Source organism: Mixophyes fleayi, chromosome 4 (genome assembly GCF_038048845.1).
Source record: "Mixophyes fleayi isolate aMixFle1 chromosome 4, aMixFle1.hap1, whole genome shotgun sequence".
NCBI lineage: Eukaryota > Metazoa > Chordata > Amphibia > Anura > Limnodynastidae > Mixophyes > Mixophyes fleayi.
In genome coordinates this window covers 164,085,966-164,111,241 of record NC_134405.1, presented here as the reverse complement: position 1 = coordinate 164,111,241, position 25,276 = coordinate 164,085,966, and the positions used below count along the sequence as shown (strand labels likewise).

Sequence of the window (25,276 nt, the reverse complement as noted above, 5' to 3'; positions counted from 1 at the left end):
ACATTCTCAGAGTGGGAGATCTTACACCAGGAAATAGACTCTTCCCTCCACCCACAAGACATAGGTATTTACCATCTCTCTCAGAACTGTATCGGTTTGCCAAAATAATCTCGCATCACAGAAAAGGCTTTCTATGTGCCATGCCAGTTCTCTCTAATAATCTTAGACAATGAGGCGTAATCTCCATCTTTAATCTTCATTTCTTCACTTATCTAGTTGGGTCTATATCTACCATATGCAAAGTGGGAAGCTTTGTTGGGTGCCGATCTTCCAACAGAAACCTGGGGGTATATTTACTAAACTGCGGGTATGAAAAAGCGGAGATGTTGCATATAGCAACCAATCAGATTCTAGAATGCACTAAATAAATAACTAGACTCTGGTTCCTATAGGCAACATCTCCACTTTTTCAAACTCGCAGTTTTAGTAAATATACATCCTGGTCTCAAATACAGGACAGTATTGCAAGGCCATCTATCTCCAGCAGACAACTCCATCAAATTTCTTCCAGGCTGGTACCTTACTGCAAATAAAGCTCATCTTACTTTTATAAATGCACTAGAGGGTATGGCGAAGTTGTTATCTTCCATGTTTGGTGGACATGTAGATACATCCAGAATATCTGGTGAAACAATGTGGAATCCTTCATAAAAAAGACCCTGGATACTAGATTCTCCTGTGTCTAGCCCTAATGGCTTGACCATCACGGGGCTCCTCCCACTCTATCCTAAGGTCATTATCTCATTAAGCAGCACTGACGCATATTATGGTTAAACATGATTAACACTTTATACACAAATTATGTAACTACTGTCTCAGATTTGCTTGGGTACAAAATGTTGTGTAGCCAAAACATATAATGCAGGAGGGAAGGAACGCACTTACCTATACTTCTCCTCCTTTTTCCTTCTTTCCAAGTCTTAAATTCCCACCCATGACTTTCTGTTGCTCTCTCCTCTTTCTCTCTATTGTTCCCTTTCATCCTTTATCTATCTTTCTCCATCTCTCCATATCTTGATCTGTCCATATTACACCAGATGGATTGCCACATTGCTTCATCTAATTCTTATTTCCCCCAGAACATTTAGGGGATAATCCATTTTTTTCAGATGTTTTGAATGTTCGTTCTAAATAATTGTTCAAATTCTATTTATTTATTTTAGAAAAGGTAGGGTCAAGAAGTTGTATAAAAATTGAAATGATTGAGTATGAGGCAGATAGATATTGACCTGCGTTATCTGTTTTTGATGACGTATGCCTGGCAAAATGAATGTAAGAGTGTGGGTTTGGGGGACTGTTCCTTTTGTTTTTATGTTTGATTTTAGTTATGTTTAGATGAATAATGATGGTTTGATCTTTAGATGTTAAGGTAAATGATAACCAGATCCTACAGCCAGTTATAATAAGAAAGTCAGGTTGTATGTTCATTTTTACTTTTGCTTATTTTTCTAGGTTTTATTTATTTTAACTGTGCAATAAAAAGTCAAATGTTAAATTGTGCTGTATTTGCAGATATTCTCCTCCATCTCCTCACATCCTTGTGTAGTTAATGGAAATGTGAAGTAAATTTAGGGCTTGAAAAAAATCTTTCTTTTTTTTAAAGATATATTTGTCCTATGGACACCCTGAAGTGGACACCCTTGTGGTATCTAATTTGGTGGAACCTCATTATTTCGGTCACAGGTCTAAGAGCCCTTCTGCAGAATAAGGTAGAGGGTGCCAAAATCTAGGAAAAGCTATATTGATGTCCCCTATAGAGAAAGTTAGTGCTGGAGCATAATGACTTCGTAAGTGCTTTTTTTTTTTTTTTTTTTTTTTAAATGGTAATTTAGTGGTTCCCCTTTTTGGGTCCTGGCACAGCACTCTGTGAGTGCAATTTAACTCTCAGCCCTGTGGTGGAACATGGTGTTAAGTAGTTTGTGAAGGTAAGTATGGAAATCCATCATGGACTCCCTTTGAGTCATATTATTTCTGCAGGATCTCTTAGGTCGTCTGTCTGGTAGTATAATTTGTTAATTCTCAATTTTAGTGTTTGTCTCCCCTGTTGCTCCATTTAGGTCTGTTTGTTGGACTAGAGTCATTAGGACTGTAAATTGTTTTGAATAATGACTGAGCTGTTTTATAAAGATCTTTGATGTGTTTCATAATTAGTGATTAAGTCTCTGAGGACTTGTTTTATAGAAAGCTTGTATTCATCCTCCTCTTCCGGCACCATTTTACAAGCAATTGGGTATCTTCTGCATCTGGGGACACAATTCAGATTTTTTTCTTGAAGTTTGAAAGATACTGTTAGGTGCTAATGTTTGATGAACAGGTGAGAGTGATTTTGCAGGAAGGGCTTTTGGAGAAAATCTATGAAATTTCAGCTTAAACTCTGGACAGGAACTCCCATTATTATTATTATTACTCTTAATAAGCTGTATTATCATTTATGTGGAAGTGAAGATGTAGTTGAGTATACACATGTCCCTTATCAATTAAATCCATATATAAACTATGAACTCTAAAATGTATGAAGTATCAATGACCTTAAAAGATTATGGATGAAATGTACATATGTAGACCCAGCAAGGCCTAGTTATTATATTGTCTGTAAACTGTCATTCTTGGTTATTAAAAGATAATCAGAATCTGGATGAGTGCACCACACACTATGTGGTTATAACCGATATGCCTGTGGGACCTGTTTGAAAAGTATTATTACTCACCTTTAAATGTTAAATCCATTTTTTCACCCAATAAATGAAACAGTCTCTGAAAAGGATGCATTGCTTAAAAGTGAAAATTGGTCTGGTCATTGTTTGTATAAAGGTTGCTTTTTGGGTTCGTTACTAAGAAATTTGCACGCAGTTGGTATCATTCATTATTAAATCAAAAGTTCTTAATATTTATATACAGCATAGAACTCCTCTCTACCTAGCTATCAGAAAAGAGGAGGCTCACCCCTAGGCTCTTGTCACTATTGATATTCAGATCCATAGGTCCATGTCAGAGTGTTGAAGGCTCCTGATTGGATAAGTCTAGTCATGTGCTATTGAGATCTTGACACAGACCACTTGGAGAATCCAGGGTTTGTGTTTCAGAAACAAGCAAAGTATGACAATGGGAGCGGTTTTCAATTATGTAGGGTATAGTAAAAAGTGAATTGTAAGCTTTAATGCTGTATTTCTCATCTGGAGTAACCTATATATTTGTGTCTGTTTCAGAGCTTAGTTGCTGTCCTTTCCAATATCACCTTGACCAATGTTGCCTCCTTGATTACTGGACTGATATGTATGGTATTATTGCTGGGTGCCAAGGAAATTAATGATCGGTTCAAAAAGAAATTGCCAGTTCCAATTCCCATGGAGATAATTGTTGTAAGTATTCCGCTTTGCAATAAGCATATTAATTTGCTTGTTTTTTTACCCTCCTGTTTTACTATATTGTAATACATTTCTTATGTTTACAGTTTTTATTTGCAGAAAATACAGGTCCTGAGTGGCTGTACGTTACTAAATTTCCTGCCTTTGCAAGAAAATACTGCCTGTTTTTTTATTTAGCACACAAATACTGGGCAGCTTTATTATACTGCAATTTAGAGTTCAGCTAGAAAATGCCCTCTTCCAACTCTACATCTGTCATCACACTTTTAATGTAACCACCCCCCATTTTAAATGTATCCTTCTAGCTGGATTTACACCCAATTCTAAATGAGTCCCTAAGTGTTTAGCATCTTTATAATGCCAATATAGAAATGTTTTGGCTTTTTTTATTACATGGTGACATTATGTTGTTATAGTATGGATGGACAGAATTCAGGAAATATATACACTAACTCCTGGGAGTTGTACCGCCCTGTGTTACAGTCTGGTTTTACAAGCTGAAACAATTTAAAAAAAAAAAACATAGAGCTGTGTTGTGGATGGCTTGCAGTGCACTTGTGCCCACTGTAGCTCCCTCCTATTTGCTATACATGGGGGCTAGAATTGAGCAACACGGATTATCCCTATTTGCTGTATGGAGTGTTCATGATATTTTGAGATTTTGTCCAAGGGGCAACGCCTTTTAAATCGGCATGTCATTTTTTTGAGGTTTTGTTTTGTTTTGTTTCTTTATTTACTATAGCTTTACAATTTATTTTTTTAAGGTAATTATCTCAACTGGAATTTCAGCAGGACTAACTCTTGAAAAGACCTATGATGTAGATGTGGTTGGAAATATCCCAACTGGGTAAGACATTTTTTCGTTAGGAACTCTTATTTCTCTTTTTATGTAGTTATATTACTTTGTGTGTTTAGGTGTGATCATGTGGCAGAACTGCATACTTATGAACATGATGATTTTCAGAAAGTTATTAAATACTCTTAAATTACCACGTCACATCGATTTATTTCAATTATAGTGCCCTTTCCTGTTCACTTCCTGAGTACTGCTGTCCATCTAGAAATTTGTTTTACACTTGATACTTGTCATTACTGTTTCTAGTATCATAGTCTTTGCCAAGATATAAATAAATGTGGATACATTTAAAGAAATCATATTTTTTGTTTATCCAGGAAAACACCTTAAACTGGTAAATCCTCTAGTGTTTTGGGATAATCTGTATAATATATGTTTTTGAGGCATTGGAATAAATTACTGTACATGAAGTGCATTATTATACACATGATCTATGTAAAAACTCCTGTAAATGGTGAGTTCTTATGTCTTCTCTTATGATCATGGGCTTCATTGTCTCACCTTGGAGATCCTTGACCTGTCTCTATAGTTTAGGGCCATCATATGACCACCAATCTCCTCTATGACTCATAATAACTTTATAATTTACAGAGGGGTGACATTAACCCATATAGAATGTGAGAGTAAGGAGTTATGGAAAAAAAACTGTTTTTAGGTAGAGAAGAAAATTGTACATGTCACATCTCAAAGTAATCTAAAGTGTTAGACTTTATGCAGGAAGAACTAGCTTAATCTTTTTTCTAAGACTACTATATAACTTTACAATAAATCCTAGCTTCTCCATAATGTACAGTCATGGCCAAAAGTTTTGAGAAAGTTGTGAGGGAAGTTATAAGGGTAACTGGTAAAATAGAAATCCAAAAGTAGACTGTTATGGATATTCTGTTAAGGACTTTTCATAGATCTATGAATGCTCGTTTTATTTTTGCATGGTCACATTAGAAGTAGTTTACAACTGACAATGTGTGTATACTATTTTATAAAGCAAGATAAACAAACAGAGTCTACTACCAGCGTAGAGATAGAACTCAACACATTGCTTAAATAGTTTTAGATGTAGAGAAAAAATAACCAAGAGTTTTTCATCCCAGAGGGGAGAGAAGAATTAAAAGGGGAAAGAAAGTATAAGATATAGAGGGAGGGGAGAGAAAAAACAGTGGAAGAGGGGAGAAGTGGCTAGATCCAATGTGAGGGGCGAGGAAGGGGAGATAGATAGTAATAGTTATGTGAAAGGTCAGCAAGCCTGGAAAAAGGAAAGCCACAGGTCCCAAACCTTGGTGAGGGCTCTCGAGGAGTTGCGGATTATACTGGTCATATACTCCATCCGCTGGGTCTGCAAAGGGGAGGAGGGGGGGTTGCTGCAGTCAGTCTGCTGCTATTTGGCAAGTAGCCGCCAAGAGAATGTGCATAATTAGTTTATTCTGATGTCGGGTTGCCGAGGGGACTCCCAGAGGAGGAAGAAAGAATTTGTGCTCCAGGGGAATATCCACCTGAAGAATTGATTGGATAATATGTTTGATCTCAGTCCAGAAACTTGTCAGTTTTGGGCACGACCACCAGATGTGAACACCGATTGGAGGAATCAGGAAAGATTCTACAGAGTCGTGAAGGCACATAGTACCATATAAAAATTCTCCTTAATTCTAACACAGATAGAACCGGAGGCTCTTCTTTTTTTTTTTTTTTTTTTTAAAAAAAAAAATGTTGATCTCTTTTTTTGATCTAAGAGGCATGCCCATTGATATTTTAGCAATGTGTTTATGGGGGGAGGGGGATTTGAACACTGTCCTGAATATATAAGCAATTTTGAGTTATTCATTTAACGTTTTAAATGCTGCAAGGTGGCCCAGCCATGCAGAGTCTGATTAAGGGCACGTGCCCGGGCCCTTTTGACTTAGTGGACCCCGCCTAGCTGGCCCCTCCTCCTTGACCAGCCACTTCATGCGGTCGTGAGTCGTATGATCTGCTCCCCCTCCCTTCCCCTATGTGTGTCTGCCCCCCACCCCCATGTGCATCTGTCACTGATGGTGTCACATGAAGGTCGCGTTGTCCCATATGTGCAGGCTGCATGAGAGGGAGACAGCAATAGGACACCAACAGTCCAGCATCTAGACAAGCAGTTACTGAAGACACCAGCAGCTGCAACTAGTGAAAGCTGCAAGAACAGGTAGGAGAGAGAGCAGTACAGTCTGCTAACTGTCCTGAATCTGGTGGCGCAGGCTCAAATTTGGGTGACTGTCCCACTTAGTCAGGATTTGGTCTTGCTGCAAGGGAAGTTGGGAGTTTTTCCCACATCGCACTGCTCTGCTTGTGAAGAAAGAGCTGCGTACACCTAGCAGTAGGGCACACAGTATTGCTGGTGTATTTGTCTAAAATATTACACCATAGGGCCCCGCTGTCTTAAGTGCCCCAGTGCCTTAATCCAGCTATGCAGTTATGAGACCTTATAGTGTATCTATACCTTACTTAAATTTGTGAGCAGAAAAATTAGTGGTAAATAGTTGAATTCAGAAATATCTCCAATCTCCTCTAGAATTGTTTTTTTCCAGGTAGGATATAGCTTTGTTTGTCGTTTTTGTTTTTTTTTAGCTTTCCCATCACACCCTTTGTGCTCTTACTGTTGATGTTAATAATGAGAGCCTCTATATTGGCTGTATTGAGCTTTATATAGGTTGAGACCCTAGCATAGGTAGTATGGTATGCAAGGCTAGCAATGTTACAAATAGAAAACCATCATCTGCAAAAAACCACAATTTCAGAAGAGTGCCTCCTATTACAGGCACACTAGATTAGTAAATTACTACTAGGGGACAATATATACCCCATGTAACCAGTGCCTAATTTGTTAGTATTTATAAATGTTATGACTGGATCTGGCAAAGGGCTTGAAGTTGTGCAAATAATAGGAGGTTCTTAAATTCAGACAAGTTATTTAGTATAGTGATTCAATTTGCATTCCAGGAAATCAGTTGGCCAATCCCAAAGCAGGCCATTAAAGTAGGTCTTCCATAGGAGTGCAAGATTCTAGAATATTAAGAACACTTCTGGTGTTAGATTGTTGTCTCCCCAAAACAATGCCTACCTGTTCAATGTATGCCTAGGGGAATCAAAGGGCCTAACCTAGTTGCTATGAGTTTGGAATATATGTTTAAATTCAAGTTTAATATGACTGTCCGTCTATAGTTTTTACACAAAGTTGGGTCATTGCCCGATTTTAACAATTGTGATTATTTAAATAGCCTTGGCTATGTTTCTGAAGTTCCTCACAGAGTTCCCTAAAAGAAAAGGATATCTTTCATTTGGTGCATATACAGAAATGATTGTAACCTGTTTGCCTATATTAATAAGGTATGGGCAATGTTTGTCTTTCACCTTGTGGTTTAAAGCAAACATGCTTTTAGTGCTAAATAATATAGCCACTATATTGCTATTAAATGATCAATTTGCAATGTAGCAAAGTGGGAACCGACTGTCTTTAACTTGAAGGGGGAAAGCCTGTGAGGAGATGTACGTCTCCTGATACACATTGTGTGCAGCAAAAACTAAGCTAGAGGGGGAATGACCTTGTGTGCCCTATAATCGGGTACACAAGTTGCTCTACCATTCCAAATTCAGCAAGGTAAGCTCTTGTTTAGATAGTTTAGTAGAAGAGAGGTCAGGGCAATTTTGACCATCACTCCAAAAGATTCTGCTGAATTTCTGGTTCAGCAGAAATTCAGAATTGTTTTCTTTAACTTGGAAGAAATGAACCTTTAGAGGAGTATCTCTAGTAGTAATCATGGTTGTAGGATAGATACTAAGTTCTGACTTCAGCAAATTGTTGCAGGTTATAAGAATACTAGAATCTGAGCTGAACCCTGATGGAAGCCAGTAGGATAAGGAATTCTATCACACTCATTGAAACTCCTGTTGGGTTTAGAAATCCAGATAGTTGGCCTTTTCAGTAGTGTCTCTTTGTGGTATCAGGTCACAGCTTAGATGGCAACACTGTAGACTTTAGTGGAACATAATAACCACAGCCACCAAAGGACAACAATATAACTGGTATAAGCAGTATTAAATGTGCAAGACTCAACGATTGCTATCTTGAAAGGTCAGTTAATTGTTGGTCTGCAGAATATGCTTAGCAAGGTCAGAGGCCGATAATACCGCTGCCACAGTAAGCAGACAGCTCTTTGGAAGCGACCCAAACAGCCTGTCTGCAGTGACACTTGTATGCAGCAGCATTGCTTATCAATCAGAATTTGCAGGTCCCTGAATACATTAGGGCCTAGTATATCTTCGGCTATGTGGCCAAGTGGTACTTATTGTGGTGACTAACGTTGCGACCACAGCTGGGATATCCGTCTCTCTGGTGACTGCTGAAGTCTAGGCAGATTCCCAAGATTGTCGTTCTAAACACTGCGAAAGTGTTATCTCTCTGCAGCCTCCAGTCACATGTGAAAATCTGTGAGTTGTTCAGGGCACATAGTGGAAGATTCAATACAGCGCGATGTCTCCAGAACGTCCACAGGGATGTTTTTTAAGTTTAGCAAATCTATTATATATGGCATAATGCATTCCTTACTGCAAGTTATAATGGATATTAAAAATCACTGGCTACTTTTGTGACCAAATAAAAGCACCAGATTGTAGAGTGCTTTTAATACAGGTCATGGAATTCCAATGTGATTCTTTTTTTTTTTTTAATATTTATAATAATTTACAGTAGGGGTGCATTATTTATTTATAATACATACGTCTTCCTAATGTACACAGAAGTGACGATATTAGAACTCGCGGTTCATACAATATTACCTGCAAAAGTGTGTGTGTGTGTATATGTATGTATATATATATATATATATATATATATATATATATATATATATATATATATATATATATATATATATATATATAAATAATCAATAATTGTTCCTTTACCCATCTTCTACAAGGAAAATTACTTATCCTGCTTGGCATCAGCACTTAACTATTTTTTGGTCCATTTATAGGTTCCGACCCCCAGATCTCCCTGACCTCAGTCTCTTCTCAGCTGTTTTTGTGGATGCAGTAGCAATAGCAGTTGTTGGATTTTCCATGACTATTTCAATGGCCAAAATATTTGCTCTTAAACATGGATATGCAGTCTGTGGTAATCAGGTGAGAATATGATGAAACTGCTACTGGCTGCAAAACTAAACCCTGTCATTAACAATGGTGATCCTTCTGATACAAGAAGCGGTACCTGCATACATGTGAGTGAAAGATCTGTTGTATGTTAAAATGTGTAAAAATGTGTAAAAATGTGTAAAAATGTTATTTATTACATGCTATTACTATTTAATTTTGCATACTAAAAATAAAATAGATACTTGTTATGATTGTGTTGCTGAATGGCTGCCTTTTTAAATAGCTTACATTTAAAAATAATTCTCATAATTATATATTTCCTCCTCTTGTGCTAATGAACTTATATAGCCAACCAATGCTAACTGAGCACAAGTGGGCCAAATTTAAACCTGGTATCCTCATAAGGGGGTAAACATAACATAACATGAGTAGCAATACTTAACTAGATTAAAGATTTAACACAATAACATAACACAACGAGGATAAGTATAACACAGTTTGCATAACGTAACACGAGTGACAAAGTTACAAAGAAGGAAATTTAATACCAGTAATTTATAAATTACAATGAAAGCAGGATATGGTGCACAAGAATGCTGGGGAACAAGAGGGGGAATGGGGGAGGTGTAAGCAAGAGTATGAAGCGTCTTGCTCATGAGAGCTTACATTATATAGGGGATGAGCAGGGCTGGAAACATGTGAATGAACCACAGAGAGCAGTAGTTGGTGAGGGAAGTGGGTAAGGATAGGGACTGGTAGTCTGATCAACAGGTGATTTTTGAGGGAGGGTTTAAAGCATTGGAGACAACAAGGGCTTTGTAGGTGAGAGGGAGGAGTTTGAATCAGACTCTATAGGGTACAGGTAACCAGTGAAGGGTTTGGAGGGGGGAGGCAGAAGCGCATCAGAGAAAGAGAAAGATCAGTCTTACTGTGGGATTGAAGAGGAAAGAGACTGGTGGGGGTGGGGGGCAGATACTAGAAGGTAGCAATAGTCAAGAGTTGGAGTGCAGAAGAGGGACTAAATGGTGGGGAGTGATGGAGGAGATAAGGATAAAGAGCAGGCAATGGACTTGAACAGACGTGTTTAGAAATTTGTTTAAAGCTTAAGAACAGAACATGGCCATTTTATTGTTCTTGTAAACAAAGATTTAATAACTGAATGCTACAGTTCCACTAATTACATTGAGTTAATGAACCTGATACTGAACTGTGTGCAATTTGCAGGAACTTATTGCTCTGGGGCTGTGCAATTCTATTGGCTCTTTCTTTCAAACATTTGCTGTGACTTGCTCAATGTCTCGTAGTCTGGTCCAGGAGAGCACTGGAGGGAATACACAGGTATGTGTTGTCTGCATTTTTTTGAAATATTATTCTTTAGTTGAGATATCCATACAAATACTGAAGTCAGTTTTGAGATCTCTTTGGTTTAATTACTTGGTCAATTTTATTGCCGTCTATTTAAATCCCTTCTAAGGGTATGGTGGTTGTTGTTTAATTAGATGTGTATTCTACTTTACTCTATTTGCTTAACCGCTTGTAGAAACAGACTATTGGGGGAACAGTAAATCTAATGTCTACTTGTTGGCTATTAACATTTTATAGTTTTATTTAATAAAGATCAATTTGTAATTGCTTTCATTATAACTGTACAATTATTGACCTGGTTTATGTAGTACTCTGACCATTTTTATTTACAAAATTGTACAAAAATTGGTGTACATAATTTTAAATTTTTAAATGAATACAAAAACCAATAAACCATAGATGTTTGTCTAGTCTGTATCTTTCCAGATAAATAAGGAAATCGCCTAACCACAATTTGTGTATTTGTTACATCTGTGAATATGTGTTACAGTGTGAGTCAGGGATGTTAGAGAAAAAAATATAAGGAAGATTGGTGGTAGGGGACATGTATGGAGGAGCCACTCTGTTCCTTTGGGAAATGGAAAAGGCGGGGACTGGAATATGTTCATTTGTAAGAGGAAGAAAAATGGAAGTGGAAGGCAGGAAAGGGGTACTAATATTAGAACAAAAAAAGTTGGTGAGGTCACACAGAGCAACCTGGTAAGGACTTTCCATAAAATAAGTACCATTTTATCCACTACTTTATGTACCTTATCAAATGTGCTCTTGAAGTCTAAGCATTGATTATTATTATTATTATTTTTATTTTATTTATATTGCACCTTTATGTTATGTATTATGTTACTCATTTGTGCCAAAATTCAATAAGCATACAGCATTATGTAATATGTTGGAACTTTATAATAATAGTGCCAGCATACTCCACAGTGCTTTAAAGTTGGCATCCAACACAGAAATAAAACAAGACAGGGTATTAATAGATAAAGATAGAAGAGGCCCCAATCGCAAGTTTACAATCTATTGTAAAATAAGAGTGATACATTTGTAAGCTTGCTAGCAAACCTCAGATGATGTATGAATCCAAGAGTCATATATTTCATATTGGTCCAGCTAGATTGCAAAGGAAAAAGTCTTCAGAAACATAGTTTCATAGAGTGGGGCAGCCTGAGAAGTCCTGTATCTGGGAATGGGATCAAGCAAGGAGTGCGGATGAGAGGTGTCGCCCTTGAGCTGAACAGAGGGTTCAAGTTGGAAGATATTTTAAGGCAGGGAAAGAGGTTGAAACAGTTTTGCTCATGCCATGTATGTTAGAAGAATTCTTTTCTATTGGGTTCGGTAAATTACCAGCAACCTATGTAGGAACTGAAAGAGTTTTATGAGGAAAATGAGTTTACCTGTTGCATACTGAATAGATGGTAAGAAAGTTACTTGATCCAAGGGCTGATGCTGCTGTTTACTTCAGATGTGCTCCTGCCAGTTTAGGACAAGAACATTTAGAAACTGGGGAGAAACTGAGATTTTTGTGGATATGAGGAGGCTTGGTAGCGTTCGAATGTAAAGTAGTGTGAAATGGATCTTGCTTGTGATATGGTGATGGTCTGAGAGAGGTAAAGGAGTGTTGAAAATAACAACCCAGTCATATACCAAACAGTCTGGAAAAAACAAGATCAATGCAGTGACCATCCCAAAAACAAGAGGCATATGTTAGAGAGAGTACTGGTATTTACAGCTTCTGAAAGACTGCTATTTTGCTACTCATTTTCTCATTAAACAAGTTGTAGAGGGGACAGAAGGATTGACATTCATGTGTCTGCCTGTTAGGCTTGTTGAATACCTATGTGCATACTTCCCAGTAATTATGATGACAGATTCGGTATTAAGTATGTGCAATACCATGGTGCTCATAAGAAAGGGGCATATTTAAGTTAGATGGGTGTGCATACATTACATTGGGTGCATGACACATCCCCCCCTCCCGGGGGGGGGGGGGGGGGGTAGCGCGGTATTAAACGGGCATAATTCAATGGGTCATATTTACCAACTGTCACTGAATCGGAACAAAAGTATTGAAATGTGAGACAGTCCCCTCTTATACCACCCTTTGGCCAGCCATCATCAACATCGGATATTTATATAGCGCCACTAATTCCGCAGCGCTGTATAGAGAACTGGGTCACATCAGTCCCTGCCCCATTGGAGCTTACAGTCTAAATTCCCTAAGACACACAGAGACTAGGGTCAATTTGGTATCAGCCAATTAACCTACTAGTATGTTTTTGGAGTGTTGAAGGAAACCGGAGCACCCAGAGGAAACCCATGCAAACACGGGGAGAACATACAAACTCTACACAGATTCAAACTCATGACCCCCAGTGCTGTGAGGCAAAAGTGCTAACGACTAAGCCAGCAAGCTGCCCATGCTTAACAAAATCTGACTTTATTCTAAAACAGCTCTGTAGCCTCACACACACACACAAAGTACTCACTTCCAAGTCTTCCCAGTCAATATTGCTGTTGTTTACTTAGATATCAGACCTGCAGGGACTCCCTGGCCCAACCATATTTATATTTTTGGGTTTTGCACTGCATCATACACATATACTGTATATTACAGTCCCTAGAGCTGACAGATTATTTCCCAGGTAGTACAAAAGCAAGTGTTTGTGCACTGTGCTGTGTGTATATGTTGCAAGTAACCCCCCCCCCCCCTCCAGTACTTGAACATTTACATATAGATATATATTGAAGAGATGTCCTGCTTTTGAGCCAGTCACCATATCACAATAGGAAAATGAGAAAGAGGAGTATAGAAATAGTACAGCTTTATATGCAGTTTATTGAGTAGTCTGGTGGAGAATGTCCCTTTGCTAACTGAAATCTGCATCTATTGTAATGCTTAGAAAATTGTCTTTTTATGAAGTTTAACCATCACAGTGCATATTTGGCACACTGTCATGTAAGTTAATTATTTGGCTGTAGAATACTGTTCACAACTGTTTAGTTCAGGAGTACAAGTACCATAAACGGTTTCATTGAACAATTGTTTGTTGGAAACTTGCCAGCATTTAAATTCTCCAGAAAGGAACTCCATATTGATATTCTGTCTCCCACTCTATTTTTATTAGCAAGAATTCAATATTAGATGAGCACTAGAATTGGAACAATTTCTCTAATTTGTGCTATTAGATTGCAGGTCTGCTGTCCTCTTTTATGGTGCTGTTGGTCATATTGGTCATCGGATATCTCTTTGAACCATTGCCACAGGTATGTACATGGGTGTTATATTTACCAGGAGAAAAATATTGTTATTTAATCCATGTACAAGTCTTGTAGTAGATTTAATTGTAGTTGTTGAAATATTTGAACACTTAGGGCTTTTACATTACTGCACACTATGGGGGGGGGGGGGGGGGATTCAATTCTCCGCTTAATTATTATTTATTTTTATATTTTTTTTAATCGTGTGTGTGTGTGTGTATATATATATATATATATATATATATATATATATATATATATATATATATATATATATATATATATCTCAGTGTGTGTTAATTTTTTTGACATGCTTTTTTGCAAAAAGAAATTCACCTTTTCCATGTTATCCATTACTGAGAAATATAATTTTTTCTTTTTTTTTTTTTTTTTTTACATTATTACATGATTTCAATAGTTTGATGTTTAAAACCACGTTAAAAAAAGAATTGAATAGCTTTTAGTGCTTCTCCCTCCCTATACTTTTCAGTGGATAATCTACTTGTCCACGATAGGACCGTTTTCGCTATGAAAAAACAGTACGTTAAAAATAGATTTGAGTAACGGGTAAAGTGAACGCACTCCAGAATGAAACCCGCGTTAAAATCACTTACTGTTGTGTTAAAAAAAAAATTACAGCTGAAAATTGAATTCCCCCCTATGTGTGAGGATTCTAATTTTCCTTAGTATAGTATATGATAATATACAATGATGCTGCAGTGAAGTAAGCTAACTGAAATAGCTAATATTTATATTCTAGACTGTATTAGCCGCCATTGTGATGGTGAACTTGAAAGGAATGTTCAAACAATTTGCAGATATTCCACATTTATGGAGAACGAGCAGACTAGAACTGGTAAGCGTAAAAATAAAATGACATGTTTTTGACCATTGTAACAAAGCTATTTGTTATGTATGTTGCTATAAGGATCCATTATTTAGTTTGCCTTCTATTTTTTGTTATTTGAGGACATAGCAAATTGCTAATAGAAATGAGAATATGGCAACATATGTTATTTAGATTACTTGTCTGTACTTAGTAGGTTAATGTAAATCTGTGAATATTGAGTTGATCTTCTATTTCAGTGGAGGTTTTTGAATACTAACATTTCATTGGTATAATAAATAAATATATTTTATTGTAGTGAGTCATCAGTGTTGGGTATGTTAGCATTGCAGCATAGCTGTGTAGACCTCACATAAACTAACATTTATTTATGCAGATTGTCATAGGGAGGAGGAGTGGCACTACAGCACTGGACTGTGAACCAGGCATCCTGGTTTCAAATCAAGCTCCATGTGACCTTGGGCAAGTCACTTTATCTCCCTTTGCCTCAGGTACTTAGATTGTAAGCTCCTTGGTATTACTTTGGACTGTACTTCATATATGTTTGTACTCTGATGGTAGCATTCATATAGTTGAACAAGGGAATTGACAAACAGCTTGTACCTGTTAGAATAAACTTGCGGACGTGACAGTAGATACAGAAATTCAGTCAGGGATTATACAAAGGGCTGGCAGAAGAGGAGGCTGAAGATGATGATGAAAGGAGGCTGGAGGGTTCAGATCACTTTGCTGCAAATTGTATGTTTTTTATTTCTGTCACTGATAAACTGATGGGTACAAAGGTTTGTCATCTTTGCTGTTGATGCCAAATTACACTGTTTCATTACTGCTTACACCGTCTGAGCAAATGATTATTCATCAATACAAATAAACCCTTTGCCAGCAGTGTTATAAACCTTATATAGTAGTCGATTGGAAAATAGTAAAGCTTTATTTTTTTCACTTCTACCATACATCCCAATGGCTAAGATATAGTATCTGTATGCCAGCTATGATCACTTATAGTAATGTATAGTTTGTCTTAATTGATTATGCTAAAAGTTATTGTAATGTGTAGCAACTACATCAGAAATAATATTGATGTTACTAACTTTTGATATGAACTGTTTTTTGTTTAAGATACAGATGTGTTATGTTTTCTAGTTGAAAATTCATAAAATTGTATAATGGAATGTTTTGTTTTTGTAATCCACTATTTAGGCAATTTGGGTGGTGTCGTTTTTGGCCTCTGTTTGCTTGGGTCTAGACTACGGTTTGCTTGTTGCAGTGACATTTGCTATCATAACTGTCATATACCGCACACAAAGGTTTGGGTTTACCATTTATCTACCTATGTGTCATTTCTTGTTTTGAAGCTGATGAATGTGCTGATATGTTCTTAACTGTCAAACTCACCTGGATTAATCTAAAGCACTATTAAACTTACATTTCCTGTTTTAATAACATAGCCAGCTATATAAGTCACTAAATTTTGCTGGCTTATTTGTGACCGTTGTTTAGGGATACTTTATCTTATCACATAGTTAGATTTGTTTTAAACATATGGTGCTGTTAATGCGGTAGAGCAGTTTGCACCAACATACATCTTGTACACCGCAGACCATATCACCGTAGACCTTCAAAATACCTTGAGTGAGACTTGGTGGAATTAAACCTGACCATTGGAGGATCAGGAGACATGACTCTTAGTGTCAACTGCATTTCTCCATCTCTCTGGCTAAGTCAGCATTGTCTGCAGGACATTTCTGAGAGACTATCCACCATTGCTTCCACCACTTAGAAACCTCTAGCAAACGCCAAGACCCATCAGATCAGCAGACTCTCCAGTTTAAATACACACAAATCTAAAAACTGCCTTTCTAAGTAGAAGGTCCTTTTATCTGGATCTACCTTTCACCTAGGAAGTGGGTTGTTCCTAGCATGAGGCAAGGTGAGAATTTTGTCTGTGGCTTCATTTTTTGCAGGAAACAAATTTGAATAAAAAGAAACATTAGGTTGTCAATTAAGTTGTGAATTTTGTTGCTCTCTCTGTGGTTTAGGTGGTATTGTCTGCGCTGTGTGTTGAGGAAATTTCAGAAATGGGAGGCAGTGGAGATGTCTGGAGAAAGCTTTTTCGTCCTATCTACAGGGTTCAGGAACATTTATAGCTAGAAGCACTTTGTGCTCAGATAAATGAATGATCCTGGTACCATGAAGTAGAGACAGCAGAAGTAAGGGCTAGTGCAGCCATCACCTCTGTTATCACCTGTAGTATACTGGCTCCCAGTCCAGGGATAGACCCGGAAAAGGGATCCACATTTCCCTGGACATCTGGTAAACAATAAGATATGCTTTTGCAGGGCCCTACATACTAGTGAACCCCATAGCAGTCACTTTGACTATAATGGGTATATTTACGCCACTGACATGTTTATATTTTTGTTCAAAAGTGTAATTGTGTGTATGTGATAGTTCCTCTTACATGAATGCTGTGATATTGTATTGTGCATGTAAATTAGTATTATGTTTTTGTCTTCTGTTGACATTGATTGTCGTCATTTTTCAGTTCACAGTACAGAATCCTTGGACAGATTCCAAATACAGACATATATTGTGATGTAGAAGAATATGAAGAGGTATGAGTAATATTGTTTTTTTTTTTACCACGCATAGCAACTAGATCACTCATAAAGATAAACCTAATTATAAACATAATGTTATTAGCACACTACCTTGAATTTGAAACCAGTTGTACTCATTTGTTTATGGTCTGTTTATAAGACTAAGATTATATTTTTATCGTTAATTTATATAGTGCTAATCATATTACGCAGCGCTGTACAGAGAATGTCATTCACATCAGTCCCTGCCCTATTGACCTTTACAATCTAAATTAATTAGCTTTACAATAGCTTTCTAAGTATTCTATTTAATATTATAACTTTGTATTCTTTTAATATTATGCATTATGTATTTGATGCAAGTATAACTAAGTCATTCAATATACTCTATATATTCTGAATTGTTTCCTCATATTTCTATTTACGGTTGTTAGCTTTAAAAATGTTTTACTGTTTCCTAGATAAAAGAATTCCCTGGAATTAAGATCTTTCAGGCTAACACTTCCCTGTACTTTGCCAACAGTGATCTCTATGTTTCCGCTTTGAGAAAAAAGGTACAGTATTAGTGCTGGTTGGTTTCTTTGATTTCTGTGGGACTAGATTCTATTGGTGAACATAATATCAACTGAAGGTTCTTTCAATCACTAGCCAGATTTCTAACCCAAGTTTTCAGAGTTAACTGTCTGCCACATGCAGACAAAAAAGGTGATGGAATAGCAGAGAACTGCAAATGTTTTCATAGTTACCGCTTTTCAGACTACAGATGCTGCACTATTTAATTAAAATTTGGCAGCTTATACCCTTCCCAAATCATCAACCAGCCCCAAGTAGTGGAAACCTGTCCAAGGCTTGCAGGTACAGGGCTGCTTCCGCTGCCTCTTTAGGGGTAAGCAACAAAAGAGAGTGCCCTCCCAGAGTTATCAGCCCTGTACTGTAGAGTGCTGGAGTGCTTGGCTGCACGGTCTGGGTATCTTAGAGAAGTTCCATGGAGCGGCAGCCTTGCTACCAGAGTGCTCCCAATATAAGAACCTTGCCCATTCTACCAAAATAGTAAAAGGGGGGGAAAAAATAGACACCTAACATTTTAAAATAAAGTATACTTTTAAAAACACTCCACAAAACCCTTATTATCCATTAATGTTATATGTAGAACAAAATCTTTTCTTTGCTTTCTTGGTCCATTATAGTCCATATAGGGAGTCCCCATAAAAACTACCCACCTTCTCACTAAAAACAACATCTGTGCAATAATCAAAGCACATCCCTTCACCACCAGCCAGCATGGGAAAATGCTTGTGTTTGGCTGGCAGTGTAGGGGAGTCCCAGTTAATCCTGTCTTTGATAATTTAGCTGCAGTCATGCATAGTGAGCAGGTGCACTGGTCTTAGGGACCTTGTCAATTATATAGCAAACTGTTTTGGGTTTCTTTTTTGTTTGTTTGTTTTTCTTTTAGTTTTGTTTTTTTCGTGGCCCTGTGTTGACCAGCATGGGGCTGGCTTTCACTATAGCAGTGAACACTCATGGTCTACTTGTTATACTGGAAAATAGCCCAAACTGTCAAGTGTTGGGGCTGACTGATACTTTTGAGAGGAAACACACTTGTCTGTTTTTTATTTAGTTATTTTTATTACACAGTGTGTCATCTTTTGTTTGAGCCAAGGTAAATGTCAATCAAATTGAAATTCTCCTCTATTCAGCTGCATATGGTTTTTTTTTCTGCAAGTTACTGACCGTTATCTCCACTCAGATGCTACCAATGTATTAATTTAAGCCAATACGCAAACATAGTTATTTAATTCAAACACCAGAGTATGAATGTGCTGCATAGTTTTCATCTATCTGATGTGTGTAGTATGGTTTTATCAAAGTACCACCTGTACTACAGGGAATTTCAACATGACGTTCTGGGAAATACACTTCAAGTAATGCGTTTCCTTAAAGTGCAACAATGCGGTAAAACAAAATCCTCAAACATTAGCAGACCATTTGATGTGTGTTATACCTGCATTAGTGAAAACATCTTAGAACTGTCTGGGGCCCATACATACTATAATTTTGAAGTCCAGTTAGGCTGTTTTAGACCTCATTGGGTGCAAATCATTGCATGTATGGACACAAAAAGTCTGCCGATTTCAAACACCAGGGATTAGGTGTTGCGGTCAAATGATGACCGTCAGAATAATGCTGTGTTGGCATTAATAATTTATTATGTTTAAATGCTATTATCTTTGTTTTACATAAAGACTGGAATTGATCCTGGTGCTATATTAATTGCAAAGAAAAAAGCCCAGAAGAGACATGCTAAGGAAATGAAGAAATCACATAAAGGTGAAAGAAGAGCAGTCCTGAAGCTTGTAAGTCACCAATTTAGCAAATAATGTTGTATTTTTATTATTTTAAGCTGAGGCAAATTGTGGTTTCAGGCAATTTGAATGAACACTGTTCTTCAGCGTTGTCATGAGAGCTGTGAAAGCATATACAAATGGGACAGTTTTACTATAGTACATTATAATCACATCTCACCAGGTTTATTTGCCTTTTCCTCCAAGATTGATTCAGTAGTCAGAAAGTATGAGCAAAGTGTAACTGCTAATCGTAGGTTCCCAATGAGCTTCAGTTAGCTTCCATTTAGCTCACTGAATCTACTCATCTTGAATATAATGTGCAGAGACAGTTTTCTCTGTCTTAACTTCAAAATGTAATTTTTCTACCGTCTGACTTGGGAAGATTTATTATTGACAAAGGTCACAATATGTCCCTGTTATAGTGTGCACTTAACTAATACACAAGTCTATATTAAACTATGTAAGAGGCACTTCAGTTCGGACAGCAGAATGATTAGGTACACCTTTGATTATGGTTTTGCCCCATTCAGTAACTGCACTGTGATTAATTAGTACGTGCTTGAAATACAATGCATGGTTGCAGCAAGACATCTCTTATAGAAAAGTCCAGGAATCCTCCTAAACATTTGTCACTTATCTTACATGGCATCCATGGAATCAATGTTATACCCCACCCTCCCCATTCAGTCTTCCTGTCTCTTCTGCTTCCCAATCATTTGGTTGTAGGCTATCAAGAGCAAGGCCATTGTATCACTGCAGATCACCATAAGTTAGTGATACTTATACATTGCTGTTGAAATCTGGGGAACTTTAACCAACAGATGCAAAAGATCTTAGCATGTCTAGCAGGTGACTGATGGACATGCAGTCAGATTTCCTGTTTTGTTGCTGAAAAAGCACCTTCATCTGTTACTAATGGCAAAACATTTCTGTTACTACCACCCCAACATCAGTAGTTACCTAGCTCACTACTTTACTTTGTGTTTATTTTTCAGACTAACGATGTAGAGATGGCTGTGAAACATGAATTGATGAACGATGAACCAATTACAGACTTGTCAGGAAATGTGAAAAATGGATCAGCTGATAGAAATGTGCATAATTCACCTTCTGAAGAGCTAGAGTATTTTATGACTCCAGTCATTAACATTCACTCAATAATTCTGGACTTCACACCTGTCAACTTTATAGACTCTGTGGGAGCCAAAACACTAAAATCTGTAAGTGGTTAATTGATCTGTCTGAAGCTGTCCATAAGCAGGCCATCCAGCCCCAAGTGACAGGATCCTTGGCAATTTGGACAATGTTTGGATGTTTTGCCTTTTAAGCAATGCTTCTGGATCAATTCTGGAATGCATTAGGACCTGCTAGTATGATAGTAAAATATCCATACACAAAGGCTAATCTTTGATTGTATTATCCAACATAAATAAGATCTTTATGCGGCATAGTGATTTGTTTTGGACCTCATATGCTGTAATATTGGGCAAAGTGCCTGACAATATTACAGAATGTGTGCCCATTATTATATTGCAATCAATATCTTATACTGTGTGGAGTTCAGGAAAATCAGCCCTTTGCATTTCTGGCATTTGCAAAATAAAGCCTTTAACCTAATACAATTTTTCCACCACACAGGAAAGTTTATCTATAGTTTGTCCCTTCCATAGATAGGGAACCTTAACTTATTACCAAATTTCCAATAAGAAAATATCGTTTTTCATGTGGTGCACTCTTAGGGGTATATTTACTAAACTTCGAGTTTGAAAAAGTGGAAGTATTGCCTATAGTAACCAATCAGATTCTAGCTGTCATTTTGTAGAAGGTACTAAATAAATGATATCTAGAATCTGATTGGTCGTTCTAGGCAACATCTCCACTTTTTCCAACCCGCAGTTTAGTAAATCTAGCCCTTAGACTCTCTTATACACATTAAAAACATCAAGCTTTATTTTATTTTACCAAAAACAATAGATAGTACAGCGCGTAACTCTGAAGAGACACATATGTTCAAATAATGTCCGTATAGACAAGTAGAAATCCTATGTTCAGGCGGCTGCCAAATTCCCAAAAAACCAGATGGTGAGCATGAATAAATCTATAACAAAACAAATTGGAGGGGGCGCCACATAGTATAATACTGTATATAAGAGTAAATACAGAAAGGTGTACCATGAGCCAGAATATTAATCAACCACGTGGATATAGATAAGATGTTCATATAACACACAGATTATAGGGGTGAATCCGTTGGAAAGATGATAAATAGCACTCTGGAACACCAGCACCTCTCTAGTATATAATGTGCGTACCAGATAGAAAATCTTTAAAGCTTATCTGTAAATATAGATGATGTCATCACAGAATCTGATGGATCCTTTCACCAGATATTCCACGCTTATTGGATCACATTTCATTGTGAATTTAAGATTGTAATCATTTTCTCCAATATATTGCATAAAATCATTCAGAGATTGAGTGTCACCTTTCCAGACTATTATAATGTCGTCAATGTATCTTTTAAACAAAATAATATTATCCGAGTACATATTTCGACTATAGATATATTGGTCTTCCCAAATGCCCATAATGGCGCACATTATATAAATCTGTGACCGGGAGAGTCACAGATTAAACTACCTCCTGATGAAGTCTTGTTCTAATAAGACGAAACGCGTTGAGGACTTGTGCTTCCGGTGTGGTTCCTATTGTTGGATTTAACCGCTTTGCCTCACAGAACATTCCAATCATGATGGTGGCAACAAAGATACCCAGATAAGCCTGTTACAATATTACTTATGTAAGTGTAAATCTGTAGTGTATGTGTAATAAATGTGTTACTATACAGTATCACACTCAGGGCTGGATTAACCCTAGGGCTAACTGGGCTACAGCCCAGGGGCCTCAGGCATCCTGGGGGCCCTTGAAAGTAGTAGTAGTCTCCTTACTGAGGAGATCTCGTGAGTCTCACTCTCACGAGATCTCCTCAGTAAAGAGCGTACAATGCGCCGGGGAAGGACTGCAATGCCAGGAGAAGGAGGTACTCCTTGGGGGCGGCTTGGCTCACCGGGGGTTGCGTTGCGGGGTCCCTCACGGGGAAATGGAGGCCCCCTTAGCCCAGGGGCCCCCATTCCCTTAATCCGGCCCTGATCACACTATGTGAATTTTTTCCTTTTATAATCCTGGATATCACTGAGTTATCTCAGTGATAACACTAAAGTTCACAGTTCTATATGAAGTGCCAGTACCAGACCTCATAAGAGCTGCTAGCAACATCTACCTAATATCTGGTGAAAGGATCCCTCAGATTCTGTGATGACATCATCTATATTTACAGATAAGCTTTAAAGATTTTCTATCTGGTACGCACATTATATACTAGAGAGGTGCTGGTGTTCCAGAGTGCTATTTATCATCTTTCCAACGGATTCACCCCTATACTCTGTGTGTTATATGAACATCTTATCTATATCCACGTGGTTGATTAATATTCTGGCTCATGGTACACCTTTCTGTATTTACTCTTATATACAGTATTATACTATGTGGCGCCCCCTCCCATTTGCTTTATTTTATTTTATTTAAAATCAATGAAGAAAATTGAAACCTAGGTCTCACTTATATAGCCAAAGAAATATTTAAAACAAAGGTAGAATAGAGTGAAAGTAAAGATTTAAATTCACATTAAACTGATTTCAGTATTTCATATTTTCATATATTCTGAGAGATCAGCAATCCTTCTTCTCATAATGTTCTAGCAGGAAAAAGTCTATATTGAGAAACTTCTATTGTTGGGTTCATGTAGCCCCTTTAAATTCTAAAATAACCATTCAAATCTTACATTTTGCACTGGAATATTTTGTGCACAAAAATGAACCAAACAAGTTTGGCATACCTTTTTTAAAACAAACTAAAGTTTTAATATTGTGATTTGTCTGCAATAAAAAACCATTCCACCACAATAGTGTTGGTGACTAGTGCACCTACAAATTAAATGATGCCATGATGCATACGTTATAGTAGGTTTTTGTTAACAGAAACTTGATCATCTAATATTGCTAAAACCTACACTTACTTTGTATATTTTCTAGCTATTACGAAAGCAGTTATTCCCCGATTTACGCTTGCCTGGAATTTACTGGGTTCCCATTGCTTAGCCAAATTAATACTGCTCGTCAGCCAATGGGAAGCCAGGGCTCCTCAACTAATGACATGCTTCCCTTTAGCTTGGTCTGTAGCATGTGTTTTGGCCAATAAGTGACATTATTTAAGTGCTGGTTTCCCATTGGGAAGTGAGCACTATTAGAATCAGAAATGAATGTCGCTATTCAGCCAATGCTTTAGACGAGTTCCAGCATATTTTTCACCATCCTGCTGTGAGTTACTGTGTGGCTTGGTTTGTTTCTAAGTGAGGAGTGATGGATACCGCGTTAAGTGTTTGACGGCAGATTCAGAGACTGAAAACAAACCCTTCACGTTGAGATACCACAATGTTATGGGGTTATTGAGAACTAAATTTGGTGTGTTTCTTTCTTGATCTAATTGGATATATTTTTTGACCTTTCCCTCATTTTACATTTGCCAGATTTTACATTATTTTTTTTCATGGCCTCTGCGAAAACATAGTCGTAGTTTGACTGTAATCCAATCCCTAGTGTAATGAAATTACATTTATTAAGGAATGCATAAAAATGTCAAATGTTACATTTCCTACAAAAAATTATGTAGCTATTTTACATATATTCTATTTATATGCACAGTTTTGTAGCTTTGAATTAGCTATCAAATAACAACCAGCAAATTCAATATTCATCAACACAATACATAAGAGGTAATATATTTTTCATTTAAATTCTCTGCTAATCAAACATTGCTGCACCTACAATTGTGCTTCTGAATGGTTTATCAGCTTGCTAAACGTTAATTTCATGATGTCTAATCTTCTCATAATTGCTGTCTTACAGTTAATCAAGGAATACAAAGAAATTGGTATTGACATCCTCTTATCCAGCTGTAATGGTAAGTCCTGAATCTATGTTGTCATTTATAAAGGTAAAGAGTCAGGACACCCTCAGTTCACGTTATCATTTTCTTGTTCACTTTTCCAAGCCAGATGGTCACAGTGTGAACAATTTAACGAGGCAATGCTTGAAAACCTTTACATAGATCACACACATTATTGACTCCTTTGTTTTAACCTCCATATTTGCTCTTGTTTTTGCATCCAAATATTCCCTTTGCCCATTGCACAGTGCCCATGCACAGTGCCCATGCACATTGCAGTATGATGATGTAGGTGCTTAACCTGCACAACTGAGGTTTAATTCTTGTTTGTGTCTTTTGTTTGCATTATGAGATTGAAGTGCAAAGGTCATTAATCCACCTTTTGATTTGATTTTACATAGATTTAGATGGTATGTTAAGATTGACCCACATTCCTCCGCTACAGCAAGAGCCCCATCTCGCATAGTGACTCATTCTCTTTTGAGAAATATATTTGGAATTTTGGAAGGAGCTTTGGCCAC

The 25,276-nt window shown here is 37.2% G+C and overlaps 1 protein-coding gene across 2 annotated transcripts in view; it reads left to right on the top strand.

The window, feature by feature from the left end:
• SLC26A5 (solute carrier family 26 member 5) overlaps window positions 1–25,276 on the top strand; it is a 50,098-nt gene that overhangs the window by 19,598 nt on the left and 5,224 nt on the right. Inside the window, exons 7-18 of one of the 2 annotated variants that reach the window (XM_075208744.1) lie at window positions 3,207–3,359; window positions 4,130–4,212; window positions 9,219–9,366; window positions 10,561–10,674; window positions 13,888–13,965; window positions 14,720–14,815; window positions 16,007–16,113; window positions 17,352–17,421; window positions 17,868–17,960; window positions 19,650–19,760; window positions 20,747–20,971; window positions 24,716–24,770. In XM_075208744.1, the coding sequence (XP_075064845.1) occupies window positions 3,207–3,359; window positions 4,130–4,212; window positions 9,219–9,366; window positions 10,561–10,674; window positions 13,888–13,965; window positions 14,720–14,815; window positions 16,007–16,113; window positions 17,352–17,421; window positions 17,868–17,960; window positions 19,650–19,760; window positions 20,747–20,971; window positions 24,716–24,770 (1,333 nt within the window). Of the gene's footprint in view, window positions 1–3,206; window positions 3,360–4,129; window positions 4,213–9,218; window positions 9,367–10,560; window positions 10,675–13,887; window positions 13,966–14,719; window positions 14,816–15,182; window positions 15,298–16,006; window positions 16,114–17,351; window positions 17,422–17,867; window positions 17,961–19,649; window positions 19,761–20,746; window positions 20,972–24,715; window positions 24,771–25,276 lie in introns of those variants that run through there. The other variant, XM_075208745.1, reaches the window with a different exon arrangement.